This window comes from Littorina saxatilis, linkage group LG1, assembly GCF_037325665.1.
Source record: "Littorina saxatilis isolate snail1 linkage group LG1, US_GU_Lsax_2.0, whole genome shotgun sequence".
Lineage (NCBI taxonomy): Eukaryota > Metazoa > Mollusca > Gastropoda > Littorinimorpha > Littorinidae > Littorina > Littorina saxatilis.
Window position 1 is genome coordinate 96253222 of NC_090245.1, and position 25916 is coordinate 96279137.

A 25916-nucleotide genomic window follows, 5' to 3' on the forward strand; every position below is an offset into this window, starting at 1 on the left:
GCTGGGAAATGTCAATACAGCAGGCGAAAAGGGAGGCTGTTTGCAATAAGATGCTACACAAAGGACACTTTGGGGGGCCCACAAGGGGGAGGGGGTAGAGGGGATAATCGGTTGGTGGGGTGGGGGGGGGGGGCAAAGAAACGGTCCTCGCAGCCCAAGGATTTGGAGAAAGCGGATCTCTGTATTTGCACATCCCGATGATTTGTATGATTCCATTTGTAGAGTCGGTTTATTTCTACTTCTCATAAGCTTTCTGTCTGTGTCCTGTCTTTCTTTTTTCTCTCCTTTCTAACTGTTTTCATCTTGTCAAAACCAGATCCTTGTTCCTGGCACTGTTGGGTAACCGTCCTCATTCACACTCGGGGAAAGTAGGCTGATGAAGATTTAGGACAAATAATTAATTATCTTTAAAATGTCAGGACAAGTAAGACCCCATTTTTGTCATAGGTCCAGAACGACCTTGTCTGTTAATTAGAAGCTCATTCATTTTGGAAAGTAAGTTAAAGAGAAGAATTTTGCGTAGACTAAAAACAAAAAAAGCTTTCCTTTCAAGCGTTAAGTCACGACTTTGTTTTGAAGGGTGGGCGTGTGGCATAGTGGATATTGCTCCTTTTTTTTATTTTTTTTTTATTTTACGAGAATTTATATCGCGCACATATCTCACCACACGAGGCGACTCAAGGCGCATATTTCCTATTAATGCCGTGTGAGATGGAATTTTTTACACAATATATCACGCATTCACATCGGCCAGCAAACCTCAAGCCTATTAGGGCGAGCATTCACCTTTCACGGCCTTTATTCCAAGTAACACGGGTATTTGATGGACATTTTTATCTATGCCTATACAATTTTGCCAGGAAAGACCCTTTTGTCAATCGTGGGATCTTTAACGTGCACACCCCAATGTAGTGTACACTTGACTGAAACCTTGTTCTTTTGTCATGACGGGTTCGATCCCTGGGCCCAGCGGTATCCTTCGTTGACATGATCCGACACGAGGTTCGAATGCTTGCATCTTGTTGATGTACACACATTGGAAAGAATGATATGTAAATCCGTATTACGGCATTGGTTTTGTTAATAGAAAGCAATCTGATATATTTTAAGTCAGCCTCGAATGAATATTAAGATAAACCTCAAATTTATCTTTTGTTCTATGCCGTTTCTTTTTCTTTCTTTGTGGTAGTCTGTTGTCGTTTATGGACCTATTGTCACTTTTCCTCTCCCCTCTAATCAAAAACAGAAGGATAAAATAATACGTAGACCAACATTCTCTTGGAGCACTTTGCTAATACTCGCTATTTTTTTATGCATTCGCTTTTGCAAACACAAACACAACTGGTTGAGACAGCAAAATAGTGCATGTTTTTGTGCGTTCAATCGCAAACAAACAAATAATACTAATGATGATAATAATATATAGAACATTTATATAGCACTTACCACAGCTCGAAGCGCTTTACAAAACAAGAATTCTAAGTGAAATAGATCGACACATAATTGGTTGTTGTTGTTGTTGTTGTTGTTGTTGTTGTTGTTGTTGTTGTTGTTGTTGTTGTTGTTGTTGTTGTTGTTGTTGTTGTTGTTGTTGTTGTTGTTGTTGTTGTTGTTGTTGTTGTTAACCAAATATGACATTGTACGCAGTGTTGTCTGAGAAGGCGCTATAACAATGTACCTGTTTGTTTTGCACAGTGCAATCCATGAGAGCGAGGTGACACTACTGCCCCCAGTGAAGATCCCTACACCGTACGGAGGACGCCTGGTCTGGACACTGCCCGGCGGCAACCTGCTCATCGCCCACATCAAGGACAAGCACAAGATCAGACACAAGAAGCGATGGTCACAGGTGAGGATGTTAAGCGGTGTACATGTCCTGGGGTTTGGACTAGTGGTTGAGACGTCGAGGATGTTAAGCGGTGTACATGTCCTGGGGTTTGGACTAGTGGTTGAGACATCGAGGATGTTAAGCGGTGTACATGTCCTGGGGTTTGGACTAGTGGTTGAGACGTCGAGGATGTTAAGCGGTGTACATGTCCTGGGGTTTGGACTAGTGGTTGAGACATCGAGGATGTTAAGCGGTGTACATGTCCTGGGGTTTGGACTAGTGGTTGAGACATCGAGGATGTTAAGCGGTGTACATGTCCTGGGGTTTGGACTAGTGGTTGAGACATCGAGGATGTTAAGCGGTGTACATGTCCTGGGGTTTGGACTAGTGGTTGAGACATCGAGGATGTTAAGCGGTGTACATGTCCTAGGGTTTGGACTAGTGGTTGAGACATCGAGGATGTTAAGCGGTGTACATGTCTTGGGGTTTGGACTAGTGGTTGAGACATCGAGGATGTTAAGCGGTGTACATGTCCTGGGGTTTGGACTAGTGGTTGAGACATCGAGGATGTTAAGCGGTGTACATGTCCTGGGGTTTGGACTAGTGGTTGAGACATCGAGGATGTTAAGCGGTGTACATGTCCTGGGGTTTGGACTAGTGGTTGAGACGTCGAGGATGTTAAGCAAGGTACATGTCCTGGGGTTTGGACTAGTGGTTGGGACATCGAGGATGTTAAGCAAGGTACATGTCCTGGGGTTTGGACTAGTGGTTGAGACGTCGAGGATGTTAAGCGGTGTACATGTCCTAGGGTTTGGACTAGTGGTTGAGACATCGAGGATGTTAAGCAAGGTACATGTCCTGGGGTTTGGACTAGTGGTTGGGACATCGAGGATGTTAAGCAAGGTACATGTCCTGGGGTTTGGACTAGTGGTTGAGACGTCGAGGATGTTAAGCGGTGTACATGTCCTAGGGTTTGGACTAGTGGTTGAGACATCGAGGATGTTAAGCGGTGTACATGTCCTGGGGTTTGGACTAGTGGTTGAGACATCGAGGATGTTAAGCGGTGTACATGTCCTGGTGTTTGGACTAGTGGTTGAGACATCGAGGATGTTAAGCGGTGTACATGTCCTGGGGTTTGGACTAGTGGTTGAGACATCGAGGATGTTAAGCAATGTACATGTCCTGGGGTTTGGACTAGTGGTTGAGACGTCGGCCTTCCCTATGGAAGGTTTCCAATCCCAACCACGACTAGTGGGCTAAGAGTGGACATTGTTCCTAATACATGTTGACACATTCTGGACATATTTCTGTCGCGGGTTTTTATGGGTGGTGAAAGAGTTGATGTGTTTTTCCTTGCCGCTTGTCCATCGAATCACTGAGGGGATCTACACGTGTCGTACATTTTGTTTTGTAAAGACAGACAATAAAGTATGCATTGTTGTCATTGTCCTTGTCCTTGCTTTGGTCACATTGTAGGCTTGTCTCAGTGTTTATTTTGAAACGAGGGAAACAAAATCAACCAAAACTCATAAAACCTGTCAGAGTTATTTCCGAACATCGTCTATAATTGTTACACCTTCTTGTCGTTCCAGGTGATGTACATGTACTACCTGCTGGGCTACCGGTTGCTGGGGCAACAAGACCAGGAGCTGCAGTCCCAGTCCACCATGGAGCGTGACGACAAGTGGCGCAACTCGGGAGGTCACTTCGTCAAGGGCAACCTCTTCAAGTACATCCCCGAGCGAGTCCTGGTGCAGGTAGGCATCACAGCGTGTGTCGAGAGTGTAGATACAGCCCACTTTATTCTCATATATGTGATCCCAGAGTAATTTAAACCGAGTGATCTAGAAGACTAAACCAGTCAACTCGGGTGTTCACTTTTACAAGGAAACCCTCTTCAGGTAAATTCCTGAGCAATTCCTTGTGCACGTAGGCATCAAAGCTTGTCTAGAGTGTAGATGCAGTCCGGTGTGTCTAGAGTGTAGATTCAGTCCGGTGTGTCCGTCGTGAAGCGTACATTACATGGTGGAGCTGTTAGGCACCGTGTGGGTCCTGCACCATGGTCCTGGACGTTTCACGGTGGTCCCTCCCCTAGACCGACTGCCTGCCAGGGCTGCAGAGCTCGGTCTGTCCACTGATGAGTAGAACGCACCAGGCTCCTCATTTCGTTTAGCCTGTCAGCAGAATCGGTGTACCGATGTCACGAACTTAAAACTGTGCCTGAACAATCCTTCTCATTGCGGTCAATGCGCATGCGCTAACATGGGGAGATTAATCAGGTCGTGAACAACCTAACCCTAACCCTTACCCTAACCCTTACCCTAACAGCTTTCTTGAAGCTAAAAGTGAGAGTTGACTGCGGGCATGCATACAAGTCTATCTGCCGGTCGGCGTGTTTGTCTGTTGGTCGGCTGGTCTATGTGTCTGTACGTCAATGTGCATACGGTTGTGTCTGTCTGTCTGCTTGTGTCTGTTCTAACATCTCCCTTACTTGTCCCCCAGGCGGAGAACACGTACATCCTGGCGCTGGACGGAGACGTGGACTTCAAGCCTCATGCCGTGCAGCTGCTGGTGGACAGGATGAAGAAGAGCAAGAAGGTCGGAGCCGCCTGTGGTCGTATTCACCCAGTGGGATCAGGTATGACACACTGGCCTGTCTTCTTTTGGTTTTCATTGGATGTTTTATCCACAGAGCTAGCGAGTGCTAAGGAGAGTCCTATAGAGAGTAGATTCGCACCGTTTGAAGACGTAGAAGTGGATATATATGTGAACATTTAAACTCGATAGCATCACTGTTTAATGCTTCCAATTATCGAACTCAATAGACGAACTCCGGAAATAACTCTGTTGGCTTTGTATGGGTTGTGCTCGAGTGAATTAATTACCTCGCTTTTAGTGGAGAAAGCTTTTCACACGTACGCCTTGTGCACGTGTTTCAGACCCAACTCTCGATAGTTACTGGCCTATAATGTCTCTCTTTCACAGCCCATAAACACCCGGCACAGTTATTTCCAAACATCTTCTGTTGTAGAACAGCTCTTCTTCAACGCCTTCACTTATCGAAGTGAGCCAAAATTCAAAAACATGAGTGCATGGGTAGCTGCTTGTTAGCAGTTTGTCAGCGGCAGAATGTGAACTGGTGTTGACGGCAATATTGTATCGTGCAGGTCCCATGGTGTGGTACCAGATGTTCGAGTATGCTGTGGGCCATTGGCTGCAGAAGGCGGCCGAGCACATGCTGGGCTGCGTGTTGTGTAGCCCCGGCTGCTTCTCCCTGTTCCGTGGATCCTCCCTCATGGACGACAACGTCATGCGAACATACGCTACCCGCTCCTCTGAGGCCAGACACTACTTGCAGTACGATCAAGGTTCGTACAACAAGAGTTTTTGTCATCATTTTCCCGGGTTTTCATTCATAACCAGCTGGGTATCAAAAAAACTTTGTTCGTGTGTGACAAATCGAGGTAATGAATGGATTTGAGCTTCAGGTGAAACGTGGAATGTCAAAGTATAAGCCAATCAGGTTGTTCATTTTAAAAGTGGAACCATCGCAGTTTTGGATTCGTGTTTCCGAGGATAACGACTGTAAAAATTCACTCTCAAAGACTCAATCAATGTTGAAAATTACCGCGACGACTCATGGTGCTAAATGTCCCACGTTAAAGGCATACTAACGCACTCCCGTGTTTACAAAGTGTAGTTTGCCCACAATCGATGTCAAACGCACCATAAGACCATATAATGACGATACGTCACCATGCGCGGACCATAATACATGCATTACAGCTTGTTCTAGCCTCTGAAAAAGTGAGGATGTCAACAAAGCCGCGGTGTTCTCTCCCTTGCATCAACGTTACATGTGTTGCCAAATCTATAAATAGGACGATCCAGATCAAAATGAAAATTCAAATATCTCAACATTTAAGGGGTCCTAGACCACAATATTTTGCAGGGAACTTAATTTAGTCTGTCTCCAGCTGTTGGTAAAGCAATTAGCGTGTATAGTCATCGAGTACATATGGCTTTAATATATTCTCTGTTATGTTCGTGTTCCAGGAGAGGACAGGTGGCTGTGTACGCTGATGCTACAGCAAGGTTACCGAGTGGAGTACTGCGCCGCCTCAGACGCCATGACACACGCCCCGGAGGGTTTCAACGAGTTCTTCAACCAGAGACGTCGCTGGATCCCCTCCACCCTGGCCAACATCATGGACCTGCTGCAGAGCTACCGCACCACCGTGAAGATCAACGACAACATCTCCTACCTGTACATGTTCTACCAGGGCCTGCTGATGATCTCCACCATCCTGGGCCCGGCCACCATCTTGCTCATGATGGCTGGAGCCTTCAACGCCGTGATGCGGATCTCGCTGTGGCAGAGCTACGTGCTGTCCATCGGCCCCGCAGCGCTCTACCTCGTCGTCTGCTTCATGACCAAGCCCCAGTTACAGCTCTCCCTGGCGGCCATCCTCAGCGCGATCTACTCTCTCCTCATGATGGCTGTCATCGTTGGTACGGTGGTCCAGATCGCTGAAGACACAATCGTCTCCCCCAACGCCATTTTCTTGCTGCTGCTGATCGCCATCTTCGTCATCTCCGCCATGTTCCATCCGCAAGAGTTCCTGTGTCTGCTGGGCGGCGCGCTCTACTTCCTGTGCATCCCCGCTGGCTACGTGGTGCTGATGGTGTACGGCATGTGCAACCTGCACGTAGTGTCGTGGGGAACGAGGGAGGTCGCGTCGCGCGTGCAGAAGGCGCAGGACGAGCGCGAGGTGAAGATCCACGACAGCCAGCAGGGTTGGATGGCCTGGATGCATAAACAGGAGGAGGAGAGCGCGTGCTGCGCCAAGTTCTTCGGCGGCCTGAGGCGTCTGTGTGGCTCGCGCAACCCTGACATCAACACCGAGATTCTCAGACAGGTCAGTAAACACAAATACACGCATGCAGGAACAAGAAACAAACATGGGTGACCGGACTGTACGGCAGCTTCCTCTCCCCAATCATAGAGCAGCCCAAACTTCCATGAGGGCAAAGATATGTTCCCAATACCAACACCAAAAGCCTCAAATTAACTGGGCGAAGTGTTCTTCACGAAGTCTACACAGCTTTGGCACTGCATTTTCGGTAAAAAAAAAACCGTTGCTAAGTCTTTGCGAAGTCGACTTCGGGCTTAATGAAGGACAGCCCTCAGAAACGTCTGTCTCTCTCTCTCAACGCATTTCTCGTGGAGGTGATATCAATCAGCAGGGTGCATGGGTGAGTCTGACAATAGTCGAGTACACAGTATTCTTAATCCATGCATCCTGAGACATTCTGATGGCTTAGAGGACATCGGCCCGCGGCAAATGTAGCTCTAGATTCTTGTGCTGACAACGCCAAATTTAGCTCTGTGGCCTACTATAACAAGGCTTTGTTTCCTGGAGACAGACGATAGGCTAAAACAGGCCCCCACACCCTCCAAAATATAAACTTTCTATTGCAACCACCTCTCTATGTGTTTCCAACAGGTGATGAAGAAGCTGGACAAGGTGGAGACATGTCTGCGGAATAGTCTCAGCAGGCCCTTTTACCCCCATAAAAGAACATTTTCTGAAGCAACTATCCCGCTGTATTGCAACAGCCCAATGGTTTGGGGCGGGAATTCCCAAAGAAGATCAAATATACCAAAATGCCCCCACCCGAGAAAAAATCCAATAATATATACCTTTGCAACAGGTAATGGAACAATTTCACTACAAGTGTCTCAAACAACCAGTTCTATGTATCTTTGTCACAGGTAATGGAAAAATATCGACCAGGTGTATTCAAATTAAACATCAAATATATGTTCCCCACAGGTGATGGAGAAGCTGGACAAGGTGGAGACGGGTCTGCGGACAGTGGCGACCAGCGGTACGTCCAGCAGCTTCCACCAACGGCGCCGCTCGTCCTCCCGCTCACGCCACTCCAAGCGATCCAACATCGACGACATCGAGGAGGAGGCTGAGCACGGGGACGCTTCCTCCACCAGCTCTTCTACTGACGAAGAGGAACACCTGCTGGAGGAGGAGAGAGATGAGCTCATCAACCCCAGGTACGTCCCGTGAAATAATATACGTCTCCCCACTACCTTCTTTTTAAGAACCTGTTCTTTCAGACTTTATGTTCATAACCTCTGTACATTTTCTCCCGTTTTAAGTCTGATTTTCTCAGAATGTTTGAGTTCTTTAAAAGGGGTTCTACTTTATTTGTATTTGTAACCAACATTTGACATTTAACGTAGATAGAGACAGTTATTCTTTTCCGAGACCGCGCTATCCATCTCTGGATAATTTATTGTGATTTGCAAGGTGTTAAAATAATTAAAACATGTTCCTGTCTCTAAACCTGACTTCTGTCCGGGTTCTTTTCTCCAACAGTGTAGTTGTGACGTGACGTGTGTGTTCTACTTGCAGGTGGCTGGAGGACATGGGACTGCGGAACGGCGAGGTGCAGTACCTGCCCATGCGCGAGATCGAGTTCTGGCAGCGCTGCATCGCCAAGTACCTGCACCCGCTCAGCAAGGACAAGGTGCACGAGGCCAAGGTGGCCGCTGACCTCAAGTCCATGAGAAACAACGTGGCCTTCGCCTTCTTCATGATGAACGCCTTCTGGATCATCATCATCTTCATGATGCAGAGCGTCAAGGACAAGGTCAGTCTCTACATCCCCAGGCCGGGCGGTGAGCCGCTGCCCATCGAGCCTCTCGGTCTGCTCTTCCTGGTGGTCTTCGCCTTCATCCTGCTGATCCAGTTCTGCGCCATGTTGCGGCATCGTTGGGGCACCCTGCTCCACATCTTGGCCTCCACCGACATCCGCTGCTGCAAGAAGAAGTACGACCACAAGAAGGCCATCCGCGAGGCCGTGGAGTACGCACGCATGCTGCAGAGGCTGAGAGGCATCGACGAGGACCTGACTGACCAGGACTACGAGTACATGAGCTCCTCCGAGGGCCGGCCTCCCAGCAACCTGTACGGCGGGGCTGACGACATGATGCCGGGCGGGGGACATGGAATACCGCGCGCCTACGACAGCGACGTGCCCAGCCATACCAACTCCGAGATGCCCTACCCGCTGATGTTCCAGAACCAGGGCTTCTCCGAGTCCAACCCCAACCTGGGCCCGCACGACCTGCCCCCCGAGATGATGGAGGAACCTCGCTCAGGGGGAGGGGGAGGGAAGAGGAGAGGGCGGCGTAACCGTGGTACCGTGGTGGACAAGAACAACACCCTGCGTCGCGCCTTCGTCCGTCGCTACACCAAGCTGCTGCGCCAACACTCGGCTGACGTCGGGGGCGAATCCAGCATCAACCAGTTCCTCAACGACACGGCGCAGAGATCCCGCGCCACGCAACCTCCGCGCAGGGAGACCGCTGAGGACCTGGTCAACCGCTTCAACCGCTTCAACAGATGATCTCCGCCTGTCCCTAGAGAACGTGGCGTGAGTCTCTCGACCACAATGATGATGATGATGATGATGTCCTGATTCTTGATCTTACCGGTCAAACAAGTTCTGCTATCGGGATCCAGGAAGACTTCCATCCGTTCGTAGGAAACCCCTCTGAAAGGCGGTACAACATAATAAACACACTTCAAGTAGAAATTCGTTCAAACCCAGGCACAATTCAATAGATGAAAACTGCCTTTTGTATTCTAAATCGGTGAGATAACCGACGCTGAATCCACACAATTCGATTTCCTTTCAAGCCACCATGTCCCCCTCCACACCCCCACACACATACCCCCCAAAACACGTTCACTTTCATCAATAAGAACGGATGGTAGTCTTCCTGGGCTTCGAGACGAGACAACTCTGTGAACTAAAGACGACTACACAACATAACCAGAGCAAAGGACTTCATTCTAAACAAGCAACAACAGTACAAAGTACGCACACATCTGAGTGATACTGATTGTATTCTTCGTTGAAGAAGCATCCCAAAACCAAAATAATTACGGTGACAATGTGAATTCCAAATGAACTTTGCCAGGGACACTCGAATCCTAAAAATCATTTGCCTTGCCTGACATTTTACTTGGAGGTCAAAAATTGTGCACGGCAAAGTTCAACTGACACAATGCTCAAAATACAGTACCTTAGAGTCGACGACAACAATATCCCCGTGGTACCACCGGTGGTTTGAACAATCAACAGAAAATACCTGCTTAGAAAACAAGTCAAAAGTGTCCACAGAGAGAGACACATGATGTCTTCCAACGATATCAACAATTCACAGCCAGTAATAATCCGTGACTGTTTCATACGTTCATGCAAAAAGAACCACAAAATATTATCTGTGACTCACATGCGTAAGTACGTATATACCCCTGTTTGTAAAGTTAAGCTCTGAGTGGGTGTAACATCCGTTTCTGTTCGACATAAGGAGAAATGCTTGCATTTTGATTCTGTGTTAGTTCAAGATAAGAACAATATGTGTATCTGCTTTATCCTGCAGATGAAGTGCTTTGTGATGATTGTCAAAGAAAAGAGGAGCTGTTTGTATATTTTTGATGCGCTTGAGATTTGCGAGATTGTGATGTTAATGAATGCAGTGAGTGACGAATGCAATGTGGACATTCCCGTGTGATGCTTTGTGCCATACAACAACAGTTTTTGATACCAGTGTCTTTTTGTCTTTGGATTCTAAAACTTAGATTGTTATTTTGCTGAGCTTTTTAACTTTTGTCTTAGTGTTATATTTTTTTCTGCTTTGCATGTGAATTAAGCGTTTCTGTAATAGCACTTAACAATTTTTTTATTTAGTGAAATTGATTATGTTTTTTCTTTTCATTTTGCTCATCCTTCTTCTTTCTTCTTGTTCTTGTTCTTATTGTTCTTCTTCTTCTTCTTCTTCTTCTTCTTCTTCTTCTTCTTCTTCTTCTTCTTCTTCTTCTTCGGTTTCCGAATCTTCTTCTGAATAGTTGTATAGTTGTTAGAATTACTTCACTCTATGTTTATATATTCAAAGGTAAATGTAAGTTTGGGGTTTTTGTTTTTGAGTGTGTTCGTATGTCTAGCCTGTATATTGTTCACTGTGCCATATACTTGTTCACGTTTAAAAAAAACTATTTAAAAAACAAAAGACGTCATTCCTGATTGCCACACGCAACCAAGACGATATCTTTAACAAAAGAGTTCCAGAGAACAAGAGTAAATGTGTGCATGAAAGATCGGAAGAAAGACGTGTTTGTAAAATAAAGAAAGTATGAGGGAAAGACCACACATTCTTGTTCATTTACAAATCCATCAATAACTTTCGAGCATTTACAAACAATTTTTAATGTAAATTGTGTTTACTATTTCATGAAGTAAACCGTTTTGGGTGATTTTTTCGCAAACGGCTATTACTGAGAAAGTAAACCGGTCATCTGCGCAGATAATCATTCAGAACGTATTTTGCAAGGACGTTGAAGGTTAGGAAGTTGAATGCATTCAGTGTTCCATTTTACGGGAACCTCGCCAGTGCAAGAGACGTAGATGAAAATAAACATATTTTACAATGAATCTTGCAACAAGCATACATCAACATTTCGGAACAAATAATATGTACATTAGTTGTACATAGCTTCAATGTGGTACATATGGTAAGGTCTAGATGACTGTTTTAACAATCTTGCCGGTTGATGCTTGTGACGTGCATTTACAAGACATGGAAATATGGATAATTGAAATGTATAATGAAATGCCAACAAAACTTGTTTATATGCTATGCTGTGTAGATATGATCAGTACTTTACGTTATTTCTCATTGGGCGTCTGGGAAACTTTAGTTTGTGTCCGTTTTGAATTCATTGTGATACATTTAGTTTGACCCTTGTTCACTTAATGTACCGGTTTTTTGAACCAGTTTTTGTTATTTTGTTTTACATTTTACATTTACATTATTATTTGTTATTACTATTATTATAATTTTTATTAACATTATTGTTATTATGTCATACCCTTACGTAGTTCACTCCTCTCTTTTTACCCACACTTTTATTTGTTTTATTTGTTTGCGTTTTTTCCCTTTTTCTTCTTCGTTCAAGCTGAAACCATGACGCATTACTTTCGACAATGTAACAGATATATATTTAAGCTTTAACTGGATCTATATATTTTACAAAATGCCTAGCCTTTATAACAAACGTTCAGTTTTTACTGCAAAGCGTGTTGCTTTGTAAAGTGTTTCCGCAAATCGTGATAATAAACGCAATCAATGTATGTCTGCTAGTGTGTTCTTTTTTTGGTATCCCCTCTCTCTCTCTCTCTCTCTCTCTCTCTCTCTCTCTCTCTCTCTCTCTCTCTCTCTCTCTCTCTCTCTCTCTCTCTCTCTCTCTCTCTCTCTCTCTCTCTCTCTCTCTCTCTCTCTCTCTCTCTCTCTCTCTCTCTCTCTCTCTCTCTCTCACACACTCACACACAATCAATCAATCAATCAATGAGTCTTATATCGCGCATATTCCGTGGGTACAGTTCTAGGCGCTCTGCAGTGATGCTGTGTGAGATGAAATTTTATACGGCCAGTAGATTGCAGCCATTTCGGCGCATATTTACCTTTCACGGCCTATTATTCCAAGTCACACGGGCCTAAGCAATTTTGCCAGGAAAGACCCTTTTGTCAATCGTGGGATCTTTAAAGTGCACACCCAATGTAGTGTACACGGGGGGAGGTTCGGACACCGAAGAGAGTCTGCACACAAAGTTGACTCTGTGAAATAAATTTCCGCCGAACCTGGGATCGAACTCACGCTGACAGCGGCCAACTGAATACAAATCCAGCGCGCTACCAACTGAGCTATATCCCCGCCCAACACACACGCACACACACACACACACACACACACACACACACACACACACACACACACACACACACACATATATATATATATATATATAACAGAAGTTAGGAAAAGAGACACAAACAGAAAGATCGATCTCGAAAACTTTATCACCAGAGGAATGCAGAGTTGTATTAAGAGTAACCTTTCTCATAGGTACTGGTATTTACACAACTGTATATAATTATGTAAACAACAAGATGTACATGTTGGGAAGGAGGAAAGAATCTAAATTGGTTGCACACACACACAAACACACACACACACACACACACACACACACACACACACACACACACACACACACAAAGACCACCCGAAGACTAGAGTGACAGTATGGGCCGCATGTGATCAGGAATACTGTCTCCAATCTTCAGACTCATCGACATGTTCAGCAACATACCTGCAACAAAGTGTTTCATATCTGTATTATTACACGCATTTCACTTTGACCAGAAGGAATGAAAAAATATTCAGGAAGTAAAACAGACAGGTACATGAAATGAGGTGGCAAATCAAAACAAGTCGCGTAAGGCGAAATTACTACATTTAGTCAAGCTGTGGAACTCACAGAATGAAACTGAACGTAGTCCGCCGCTAGTGCAAAAGGCAGTGAAAGTGACGAGCCTGTTTGGCGCGGTAGCGATTGCGCTGTGCTTCATAGCATGCTTTACTGTACCTCTTTTCGTTTTAACTTTCTGAGCGTGTTTTCAATCCAAACATATCATATCTATATGCTTTTGGAATCAGGAACCGACAAGGAATAAGATGAAATAGTTTTTAAAACGATTTCGGAAATTTAATTTTGATCATAATTTTTATATTTTTAATTTTCAGAGCTTGTTTTTAATCCAAATATAACATATGTATATGTTTTTGGAATCAGAAAATGACGAAGAATAAGATGAAATTGTTTTTGGATCGTTTAATAAAAAAATAATTTTAATTACAAGTTTCCGATTTTTAATGACCAAACTCACTCATTAGTTTTTAAGCCACCAAGCTGAAATGCAATACCAAACCCCGGCCTTTGTCGAAAATTGCTTTGCCAAAATTTCAATCAATTTAATTGAAGAATGAGGGTGTGACAGTGCCGCCTCAACTTTTACAAAAAGTCGGATATGACGTCATCAAAGGTATTTATAAAAAAAAAAAAAAAAAACCGTCCGGGGATATCATACCCAGGAACTCTCATGTCAAATTTCATAAAGATCGGCCCAGTAGTTTAGTCTGAATCGCTCTACACACACACACAGACACACACACACACACACACACACACACACACACACACACACACACACACACACACAGACACACACACACACACACGCACATACACCACGACCCTCGTCTCGATTCCCCCCCTCTATGTTAAAACATTTAGTCAAAACTTGACTAAATGTAAAAAGACTCAAAAATGACAGAAGACATCCAAGTACTAAATTCAATCCTCTGACCTCTGACATGCAGAACAACAAAAGGGGACTACACTCTTTGACCACAGACACAAACAAGTCGCGTAAGGCGAAAATACAATATTTAGTCAAGTAGCTGCCATTTTTCAGCAAGACCGTATACTCGTAGCATCGTCAGTCCACCGCTCATGGGAAAGGCAGTGAAATTGACAAGAAGAGCGGGGTAGTAGTTGCGCTAAGAAGGATAGCACGCTTTTCTGTACCTCTCTTTGTTTTAACTTTCTGAGCGTGTTTTTAATCCAAACATATCATATCTATATGTTTTTGGAATCAGGAACCGACAAGGAATAAGATGAAAGTGTTTTTAAATTGATTTGGACCATTTAATTTTGATAATAATTTTTATATATTTAATTTTCAGAGCTTGTTTTTAATCCGAATATAACATATTTATATGTTTTTGGAATCAGCAAATGATGGAGAATAAGATAAACGTAAATTTGGATCGTTTTATAAATTTTTATTTTTTTTTACAATTTTCCGATTTTTAATGACCAAAGTCATTAATTAATTTTTAAGCAACCAAGCTGAAATGCAATACCGAACCCCGGGCTTCGTCGAAGAATACTTGACCAAAATTTGAACCAATTTGGTTGAAAAATGAGGGCGTGACAGTGCCGCCTCAACTTTCACGAAAAGCCGGATATGACGTCATCAAAGACATTTATCAAAAAAATGAAAAAAACGTATGGGGATTTCATACCCAGAAACTCTCATGTCAAATTTCATAAAGATCGGTCCAGTAGTTTAGTCTGAATCGCTCTACACACACACACACACAGACACACAGACACACACACACACACACACACGCACATACACCACGACCCTCGTTTCGATTCCCCTCGATGTTAAAATATTTAGTCAAAACTTGACTAAATATAATAAAAGCGCCCCATGCGAAACAAGTCTCCTTGCACTCAAGACAACAACAAACACTGAATGTGAAGCGACTTTCTGTCACTCCAAAATGCCTTTAGTTGTACAGTAAAAACACCTCCCCCCTCCCACCCCCCCACCCCACACCTCCAAAATCTGAGAAAACCAGGTCTTAAACAAAAGGTCTTAAAATCGGGGTAAATTTACAGAGGTTGAGAACACAAAGTCTGAGAAAACGGGGTCTTAACCCCTTCACTGCCACAGTGGTAGTAACTTATCCGAACGGTCTATGGGAAAGAACTGTGTTTAGAACCCCTACAAGTACTTGGACAGTGGTTACCTCCCATTTAGTTTTCAGAAATGTCCTGAAATGTTGTTGACACAAATCCCACGTATGAGATACGGTTATGGGCGTACGATAAACAGAAAATGACCACGTATTACATACGGGGTGGGCAGTGAAGGGGTTAAAAGGGGGGAAGTCTTAGATTGGTTGGACTTAAATGGCGAGTTCTACTGCACACGTTCCTCCGAAAGCGGCGTATGGCTGCCTAAATGGCGGGGTAAAAACGATCATACACGTAAAAGCCGTGGGAGTTTCAGCCCATGAACGAACAAACAAACAAACAAAAACTGCACACGTGACTTACTAGCAAAGAGTCCAGCAAAGCCTACGTAGAACATGCCGTGCCAACCAAAGGCGTCTTTCAGAATGGGAACGACCACTACCGTCAGCACCGCGCCGACCACCTGTTCATAGACACACACATCCTCTTGTCTTAGCCAAGTTGACGAAACAAACGCACAATTCAACATACAGAGTAGTTTTGTTGCAAATGCTAGTAGAAATCTGACTAGGCTGGTAACAAGCAAAGGCTGTGATGTCTTCGGAAACAAATAGATGACGTTTAACTATCAACCTAAGCCGGTTTAAATCAGAATCTTAATCAAATGAGACAAAGGTCTACTTTTGTTCCCTACTGAAATAAATTGGAAGACATTAGTATAGTGTGTATTGCATATGATTATTGTGTGAACAGTACATGTGGTGAATTTGGTCTGTATGATTAATTTTGAATGTAGGTTGTACATTTAACTGTTCTATTCTGTATATGTTCTTTTGTAAAGGGCCCAGAGCCATAGGTCAGGCACTTAAAAATGTCCAGTTATTATTATCATTATTATTATTACAAGTCAAAATGACGTGAAGCCTTATTTTTAAACTTGAAGCACTGACCCCACTCATATCCATCAGGCCTACGTTGACCCGGAAGTGCTTGGATCCATAGAGGGCAAAAATAAGGGGCGGGGTCAAAGTGAAGACGCCACTGATGGTGAAAAACATGGCGGCGGACCAGAACATGAAGGCCCACCGCCCTGCTGTCTCGCACGTGACAAACGTGGCCACGAGACAGGCCAGCATGCTCTGTGCTATCAGGTCAACCATCTGTCATGAGCAGAAACATTTGTTAAATTCAAGAACAGTGTCCCAAATCAACTGGTACTTTAATCCCTTCATGGAGTCATGTCCCTTGAACATGAAAATGAGGTTAACGGAATGAATCAAATTTCAAAGTCACAATAGCTCTGTTCAACACGATGATATGTCATTTCGACTCGCTGCTTCGATTCTGTCCATCTGCCAAAGGTATACAGTGGTCGCCGGTTAATATGACCGCGGTTAATATGACCAGCCGCGTATTATGACCAATTTTACCCGGTCCGGAATTGTCCTTCTTTGTTATGTGTTAGAAAAAGCCGCTTAATATGACCACAACGCCGCTTAATATGGCCACATTGTTTCGAGAAAATGGCAACAAGTTCACATCTTTTTCAGTTTGAAATCACTCGGGGGGAAAAAATACATACAATCTTTTTAAAAAGGCAAAAAGGCGTGCGATATTTTCTTTCTTTTTCGTGAATGAAACTAAAGTGATCCGTGATCAGTGATCTCTAATGTCGCGATCATTATTCTCTCTCTTTTTTTCCCCCGAGACTGAGCGTCATAAAAAAGGCAATAAAACGTGCGATCTTTTCATTATTTCCCGTGAATAAATCTAAAGTGATCACGAACATTATTCTCTCTCTTTTTGGCAAACATAGCACGAGCCAACCAATCTTTCAGTCTGATTCAAGAGGAAACAATGTCGAAACGAAAACGCCAAGATCGGACAGCCGAGGAAAAGCTAGAACTTATTGACAAATTTAAAGCTCTACCATCCTGTAGCATGCGTGAGAGTGCTGCACAGTTGGGCGTCAACAGAGGATTTTTGACAAACATTCTCAAGAATGAAGACAGCGTGAGGAAGGAGTGCGCAACGCAGGATTCACCGCAACGAAAGCGCCTACGACATGGAAAAGACAAAGATGTGGAAGATGGTCTTTTTCAGTGGTTCCTGGATTTCCAGAAGATGAGAGCAAAGAACGCGCCAATTCATGGACCAGTGTTGTGTACAAAAGCAGAAGAATTGGCAACGGCTCTCAGACACACTGAATTCAAACCAACCGATGGATGGTTTTCTCGTTGGAAAGATCGCATACGTCTCGAACAGTGAAAAGAAATCGGCCAGGGGGTTTAAAACGGCCAAAGACAGAATAACTGCGCTGGTGTGTTGCAACATGGTTGGGGAGAAGAAAAGGATGATGGTTATTGGAAAGTCGAAAAAACCGCGCTGCTTCAAACACGTTGAACCAACATCTCTTCCTGTTGATTACCAGGCTTCCAAGAATGCCTGGATGACAAACCCCAATTTGGACCAGTTGGCTGTTGACGTTTTCTCTAACATCGGTTAATATGACCAGCCGCATATTATGACCATTTTATCCCGGTCCCAAAGTGGTCATATTAACCGGCGACCACTGTACTTGCAACAGCGTCCACACCGCACACGACACACCCCCACAGATGTGTAGACAGGACACACAGAGAAGGACAGACAGACAGACAGACAGACAGACAGACAGACAGACGGACAGACAGACAGACAGACAGACAGACAGACAGACAGACAGACAGACAGACAGACAGACAGATAGAGCACAGTGGCCCTTACACGCCTCAGAGTTGAATATAGAACAGACAGACACATACAGACATACAGACAGACAGACAGGCAGACAGACAGGCAGGCAGACAGACAGGCAGACAGACAGACAGAGCAAACGAAATCCCTTACCCTGCACCCAAAGCGATCACCCAGGGCTCCCCACAAGGGACGCCCCACAGCGTTGAAGACAGAACTGACCGATGCCACTACAGACAGGAAGTGGTCATCGTTAATGAACGTCTGGCCGTACGCCTGCGGAAGGAAAGAAGAGACTCATGTGAGTATTATGTGGCATTGCCTGACATTGTTTAAATCTAAACAATTGATTTATCTACATGCTGATCGTTGTTGTAGTTTTGTTGTTTTTTTGGGTTTTTTGTGCGTGTGTGTGTGTGTGTGTGTGTGTGCATGTGTGTGTGTGTGTGTGTGTGTGTGTGTATGAGTGTGTATGTGTGTGTGTGTGTGTGTGTGTGTGTGTGTGTGTGTGTGTGTGTGTGTGTGTTTTAATCCATATCGAATGGCTTGTTATGTTCTTTTTTTGAGCACTGAAAAAACCCTGAATAGCTTTTCTAGTATACAACCAAGTCTCCCTGTGCTGTCTTCTTCTTTTTTTAAAGGGCGAAAACGCCCACGTTCACGCATGTTTTCACATGAGTGGGTGTTTTACGTGTATGACCGTTTTTACTCCGCCATTCAGGCACCCATACGCCGCTTTCAGGGGAAGCATGCTTAATAAAAAAATTTCTATAACCCACCGAACTCTGACATGGATTACATGATCTTTTCCGTGCGCACTTGGTCTTGTGCTTGCGTGTAAAAACGAAGGGGGATAAGGCACTAGCAGGTCTGTACATAAGTTGACCTGGGAGATCGGAAAAATATCCTTCCTTAACCCACCAGGCGCGGCCGGGGTTCCAACTCGAGACCTTCCGCACAGGAGGCCGATGTCTTATCCACTAGGCCAATGCGCCCGTCTCCCTGTGCTCAATTCCTGTGAATTATGTTCCCATTTGATTACATTTTCACAAACTTAAAGGCATATGTACGCGCTCCCGTGTTTACAAAGTGTAGTTTGCCCATAATCGATGTCAAACGCACCATAAGACCATATAATGACGATATGTCACCATGCGCGGACCATAATACATGCATTACAGCTTGTTCTAGCCTCTGAAAAAGTGAGGATGTCAACAAAGCCGCGGTGTTAGCTCCCTTGCATCAACGTTACATGTGTTGCCAAATCTATAAATAGGACGATCCAGATCAAAATGAAAATTAACATATCTCAACATTGAAGGGGTCCTAGACCACAATATTTCGCAGGGAACTTAATTTAGCATGTCTCCAGCTGTTGGTAAAGCAATTAGCGTGTATAGTCATTGAGTACATATGGCTTTAAGTACTGGGACTTTTCGCGTATAGACACTTGAACATTACAAAGACAGAAAGAAAGAAGTTGAGAGGAAGGGGGAGGGGGGAGGGGGGGGGCTGAAAAAGTACACACCTTGTAGAGTGACAAAACGGTGGCGGTACCAACGGTGACCCCAACATTCATGACCCACAGTGTCCAGAAAGGCCGGGACTTGAGCACCTCCTTGGGACGGTACTGGCGGGTTGAGACTGCTTCCGGCGTCTTCTTCCCTGACGATGACACTACTTCCTGTTTCTTCTCTGACGATGACACTACTTCCTGTTTCTTCTCTGACGATGACACTACTTCCTGTTTCGTCCCTAAAGAAACGGTGATGGGTGACTTCTGTTCCCCATTGATCGAGGTCTCCGAGTTTATTGCGCCCTGTGTGTTCTTTTCGGAGAATGAAACTACTTCTTGATTCGTCTCTTGGGATGTGACTACTTCCTGTGTCTTCTTCTCTGAAGGTGAGATTTCTTCCTGTTTCGTCTTAGAATAACCGGTGTTGAGTGACTTTTGCCCCCCATCTACAACGCGGGCCTGCAAGGAGAGTAGTGTCAAGTGTTTTAGTTCAGCTTAAAAGTTAAACAGTGTAAGTATCATTTTGTTGTGATAACAAAGCAGATTCACAGCGACCGACCATTAGCGTATTCCTTACACGAATTATTGTTCTTGGTTGTCTATTCAGTGTTACACTGTAAATTCTATTCAGCTTTTTGTTTGTGAAGTAGCTAATACGCCACTGCCTCTCTACCGGACTACTTACTGTTGGAGGGGGGGTGGTGGCGGAGGAACACACATGACGACGAGGCAGACTATCTGCACACCGGACTACTTACTGAGGGCGGTGGTGGCGGAGGAACACACATGACAAGGCAGACTATCTGCACACCGGACTACTTACTGAGGGCGGTGGTGGCGGAGGAACACACATGACGACGAGGCAGACGACCTGCACACCGGACTACTTACTGTGGGGGGTGGTGGCGGAGGAACACACATGACGACGAGGCAGACGACCTGCACACCGGACTCGACTACTTACTGAGGGCGGTGGTGGCGGAGGAACACACATGACGACACACATGACGACGAGGCAGACGACCTGCACACCGGACTACTTACTGTGGGCGGTGGTGTCGGAGGAACACACATGACGACACACATGACGACGAGGCAGACGACCTGCACACCGGACTACTTACTGTGGGCGGTGGTGTCGGAGGAACACACATGACGACGAGGCAGACGACCTGCACACCGGACTACTTACTGTGGGGGGTGGTGGCGGAGGAACACACATGACGACGAGGCAGACTACCTGCACACCGGACTACTTACTGTGGGGGGTGGTGTCGGAGGAACACACATGACGACGAGGCAGACGACCTGCACACCGGACTACTTACTGAGGGCGGTGGTGTCGGAGGAACACACATGACGACGAGGCAGACGACCTGCACACCGGACTACTTACTGAGGGCGGTGGTGGCGGAGGAACACACATGACGACGAAGCAGACGACATGCACACCGGACTACTTACTGAGGGCGGTGGTGGCGGAGGAACACACATGACGACGAGGCAGACGACCTGCACACCGGACTACTTACTGTGGGCGGTGGTGGCGGAGGAACACACATGACGACGAGGCAGACGACCTGCACACCGGACTACTTACTGAGGGCGATGGTGGCGGAGGAACACACATGACGACGAGGCAGACGACCTGCACACCGGACTACTTACTGTGGGCGGTGGTGGCGGAGGAACACACATGACGCCGAGGCAGACGACCTGCACACCGGCAAGCACGGTGCCCATCAACAGGAAACAGTCCGGCACTTTGTCCAGAACCTCCGCTTGAGTGAAGTACCTGGACGAAACATTATGGACTTTAAGTCACTAAAGGTTTACAGGGTTGGCCAAATCGGCTGCCCGGTCGCCAGGGGCGTGTACAAAATCCGCCGGGCAAGTAGAAACTGCCTGGCAACTCACCCGGCTGGTCAGTGAACATTCTGGTCCAATGCAACACTTTTGGTTGTAATATCGAGTTTTGAAGCCATATAAACACTGCAGATCAACTGTAGTATGTACCGGGCCAGTGAGATTTCTGCCGGGCTAGTGACTTTATTGAAGTTACTCGCCCGGCTGGCATTTTGAGATTTGGCCATCCCTGGTTTGCGTTAACGTATCCGTAAGTCACATGTGACACTGCGCAATACAGCGCAGGCAAGCAGACGCTTGCTGTCAAATAAGCTGACTACATACAGTGCAGGCAAGGAGACGCGTGCTGTCAAACAAGATGACTACATGCACACTGTTAACTCGACTGGAAGGCCATACAGGGGCGGACGAGGGGGGGGGGGGGGGCACGTGCCCCCTGTGCCCCCCCCCCCCCCCGAAAAAAAAAGAAAAAAAAAGAAGAAGAAAAAAAAAAGATTTGTCTATGCTGATTCTATGACCATTTCTAAGTTCAAATGGCACCAGATGGCACCATTTTGCTTCTTTGGGCAAAAAAATTTTCCGGGGGGGGCATGCCCCCGGACCCCCCTAGCAAATTCGGGCGCTTCGCGCCCATCACAGTCACTTTCTATTCAAAGTGCCCCCCCCCCCCCCCCTTACAAAGCAACTGATCCGCCCCTGCCATAACCTCTGACCCGGTTGATCAACTTACGAAACCCTTGACTACCACTACGGTACCATCTTCCCAACGGTGTCAGGCTTTAATCTCCTGATTATATTGAAACAAAGAAGCTGCTGGGATTTCTTTTCGCCGAATTAACCGAATAAGCCATTACAATTCAGGCAATTTTAACTCATTTTTCCCCAACCGTGAAAAATGTTTGGCAGAACTCCCGAAATAACGGCATAGATTGTGTGAGGTAATGCGACATAAGCCAAACGAAATGTTTTGATCCCAACCCCAACCCCTACGAGCCCCCCCCCCCCCCTTTTTTTCACTTTGTTGTGCGAAACACATTTGTTCTGGCTTTATTCCGGTGAGGAAACAACAACAGTACCTAAATCGTTTACCGATTGTATCATGTCATAGGTAGTTACTGTCTCACTAACTTACACGTCTTTGTCCATGTGGAGGTCGGGCTGGATGTTGTTGGGGTTGATGAACCAGGTGGTCAGTTGGTTCCAGGCGGTGGGTCCTACGCCGTACCCCATCAGCACCGCCCCACACACCAAGGCTTTTCGCTGCGGCGCCCACTGCAAGAGACATACACGTGCACATCGTGCAAGGGGTCCGAGTACAGGATGACCCCATAAAATGCCACTCATAAAAATGACACCCATGAAAATGCTTATAATTTCTACATCTGATGAGCGAATTACTTGATATTTGGTGTACGTTCACTTCCGCTTATGCATGATCTGTTCACAAAGTATCGAGTAAGTAGGATAGTTGGTCTACTAAACCTCGCCAAAACATTATTGCAACAAATTTCGCACCCAAATAAAAGCATTAATTATCCTGTCATTGCATTCAAATTGTATATGCCAGGGTACCCTCAAAATCGACTGGACAAAAACGGAAGGGGTGGAGGTTAAAAAGTGTAAAACACTGACTTACCGCCATGGCCACGTTCACGGCAGTGGGGTAGACGAACGCGTGACCAACACCAAAGATGAAACCGTACGTGAGAACGACCAGAGGGAACGACTGCTGCATTGTCCAGTAAGTCGAGAACAATGAAACACTGCAAGTTCGAAAAGACGCCATAACGTAAATAATGGCGTCACGTAAACATTCTGTTACTTCTTCTGCATGTTTCCCGAGGAAGTGAAAGTGAATTTGTGACCCTCCACCACGAAATGAGTCGCATGTCACCTCGCGCGGTTCTGCGCTAGGCTTAATATAAGTCCGGGGAGTGTCTGGTAACAGTGTGGGGGTCACCTTAGTCACAGGCTTATAACTCAAACAGTTGTTGCTCTTTTCTAAAACGATTTTCACCACTGGATAGAGCATAAAAATCTCTTTAGGAAAATGTACAAATATGAAAATCATGCAAAGGTGACATGCGACTCATTCCGTGATGGAGGGTCACATTTCAACAACGGAGCTTGTGTCGGTGACTTCAACATATCAGCAGTAGAACATGTATTGGAAAGTCCCCGCTAGGCTGTGCATGTGTCGTTATCGTATATCCTTAATCTTTACCGTGCTTCCTGGGTCGTGGATGACCCAGAGCCTCACAAAAGTGTCTGTATCTCTGGAACTACTGGGAGGTTTCTTTTTATTAAGACTGCATGTAATCCTAAAACACCTTAGGACCCTCCCATCGACCACTTTCTCAAGGATTATTTTTGTAAACTAAAACAATAAACATTGACAAAATTTGAACCGGGCAGTCCGGACGATGTGGGTCGTGGGCGACCCATATGGAATCAAAGAAGAATTTTACGATGTTTATCCCTATTCGGATTACGTGGGTCGTGTACGACCCATGCTCTGCAAAGAGGCGGTAAAGAGTGTATCCTTATTCGGATGGCGTGGGTCGTGTACCATACTTTTCACGTTGAATCCTTCTTTTCAAGAATGGGTCGTACACGACGCACATGATCCGGACCATGAAGTCCAAAGTGTGACTTGATGAAGGTTAAGGAATTAAGTACCCACGCGAAGAGGAACACTCCCAGGCCGATGTAGAGCTTGAGGTGGAGCAGGGAGGACAAAAGGCCCACGAGGGGCATGACGGCGTTGGTGGTGATGGAGGTGGTCTGTGGCAACCACAGCGTGTCCATGTAGTCCGTGTCGTCACTCCGCGTCCTGTTACGTAGGTATGACGTCACGTAGGGGTTGATGTTGCCTGGGTTGAAGATATATGCATATAGCAACCGTTAGAGTACCCTTCGCGTATCACCAATTCTTGTCCCAAATAGAAATATTTTCTGAGAGGACGTTAACTCCCCCCCTTTAGTTTTTAGAGTACCAGATATGACCCTGGCACAATGTGTCGATGAAAGTCTTTTTTTCATTTCAATGAATTTTATTTCCTCAGATACAAGAAGACTTGTTCCACGGAACTTTCACTTACTCATGTTGTTTTCCATTTAAAGAGCTTACTTCTTTGTTTCATCGACCGGGACAATAGTCAATCTTGCACGAAAATAGACTTTTCAGTTGTGAGAAATATAAACGAGCGGTTTCTAAGGAATAAACCTCTGATTTCAAATAAACATGAATTGTGCAATTGTGACCCTCCACCACGAAATGAGTCGCATGTCACCTTTGCATGATTTTCATAATTTTACATTTTCTTTAAAGAGTTTTTTATGCTCTATCCAGTGGTGAAACCCGTTTTAGAAAAGAGCAAAAACTGTTTGAGTTATAAGCCTGTGACTAAGGTGACCCTCACACTGTTACAAGACACTCCCCGGACTTATATTGAGCCTAGCGCAGAACCGCGCGAGGTGACATGCGACTTATTTCGTGGTGGAGGGTCACAATTGTGCAAACAAACCAAAAATATATCAAACAAACTGTAAGCAATCACAAAATCAAGAGAACAAACAAACCAAAGAAACAATCAAAACATGAAAACACTCCCTTAAAAATGAATTGTGAAGGTCAATCTCTCCTGGAAACTGACCAAAGGTGTAGGTGAAGCCCCCAGTGCAGGCCAGGATGAAGCAGCAGACCACGGTGACCACACGCCGGACACTCTCGCTGACCCGTGGACAGCAACACTCTCTCTTGTCTGTGTCGTCTGCACCACGCTCCGCCATGTCCATTCTGAAAGGTCATCGTTGGTCCAGTCATGTGTCACAGCACGCATGTCGAACAAGGTCTGAGACAATGTGTACAGTGCATGTTGCTGTTGTTGTTGTTGTTGTTGTTGTTGTTGTTGTTGTTGTTACTGTTGTTGATCGTGTTATTGTTCTTGTTGAGCTTTTTGATATTTCTCTTGTTAGTGGCTGTGATAGCTTTTGTCAGTTAGTTAGTTCGTTAGTTCGTTAGTTCGTTAGTTAGTTAGTTAGTTAGTTAATGGATAGTAAGTAAGTTAGTTAGTTAGTTAGTTAGTTAGTTAGTTAGTTTATGGATAGTAAGTAGGTAAGTTAGTTCGTTAGTTCGTTAGTTAGTTAGTTAGTTAGTTTGTCTGGTTCTTTCTTTCTGTCTGTCTTTGTGTGTGTGTGTGTGTTTGTGTGTGTGTTTACTCAAACAAGCCAGAAGAACTATTATATTTCTGTTGATATGAAAAAAGCATCATCATGGATCTTGGTGTGATTACCAAGCGAAGTGGTTGCTGAGTTGATGTAGTTCCTCTTCACAGAACATTTCAACAAAGCAAAGATTTCAAGAGCAGTCCAGGACAAAACAATTGTGTAGCGGTTTTCACATTGTATACCAGGTTAGCTGTCGAAGACAAAATCATGAAAGAGTTAAAGAGTTTATTCTTGTGCAAACATGCGTGTCAAGGATAC

General features: G+C 45.2%; 2 protein-coding genes across 2 annotated transcripts in view; one reads left to right on the top strand and one right to left on the bottom strand.

The window, feature by feature from the left end:
- Nucleotides 1-12049, top strand: part of LOC138946549 (chitin synthase chs-2-like) — a gene marked incomplete in the record, with an annotated part of 102352 nt that extends 90303 nt beyond the window's left edge. The window contains 7 exon segments of the mRNA XM_070317993.1: nt 1696-1849; nt 3421-3585; nt 4331-4466; nt 4996-5196; nt 5885-6747; nt 7666-7901; nt 8263-12049. Coding sequence (XP_070174094.1) covers nt 1696-1849; nt 3421-3585; nt 4331-4466; nt 4996-5196; nt 5885-6747; nt 7666-7901; nt 8263-9259 — 2752 coding nt within the window.
- A 725-nt stretch (nt 12050-12774) lies between these two features.
- On the bottom strand, nt 12775-25269 carry LOC138954922 (uncharacterized). The gene is made up of 11 exons (XM_070326694.1): nt 25085-25269; nt 24112-24301; nt 23065-23191; nt 22561-22700; nt 21163-21357; nt 20849-20870; nt 19575-20021; nt 18200-18322; nt 16261-16470; nt 15674-15773; nt 12775-13069 (listed from the first exon to the last, which is right to left on the bottom strand). Exons 1-11 carry the CDS (start codon nt 25224-25226, stop codon nt 12990-12992), a joined length of 1776 nt encoding a protein of 591 aa, XP_070182795.1. The 5' UTR covers nt 25227-25269; the 3' UTR covers nt 12775-12989.
- Between the last annotated feature and the right edge of the window lie 647 nt (nt 25270-25916).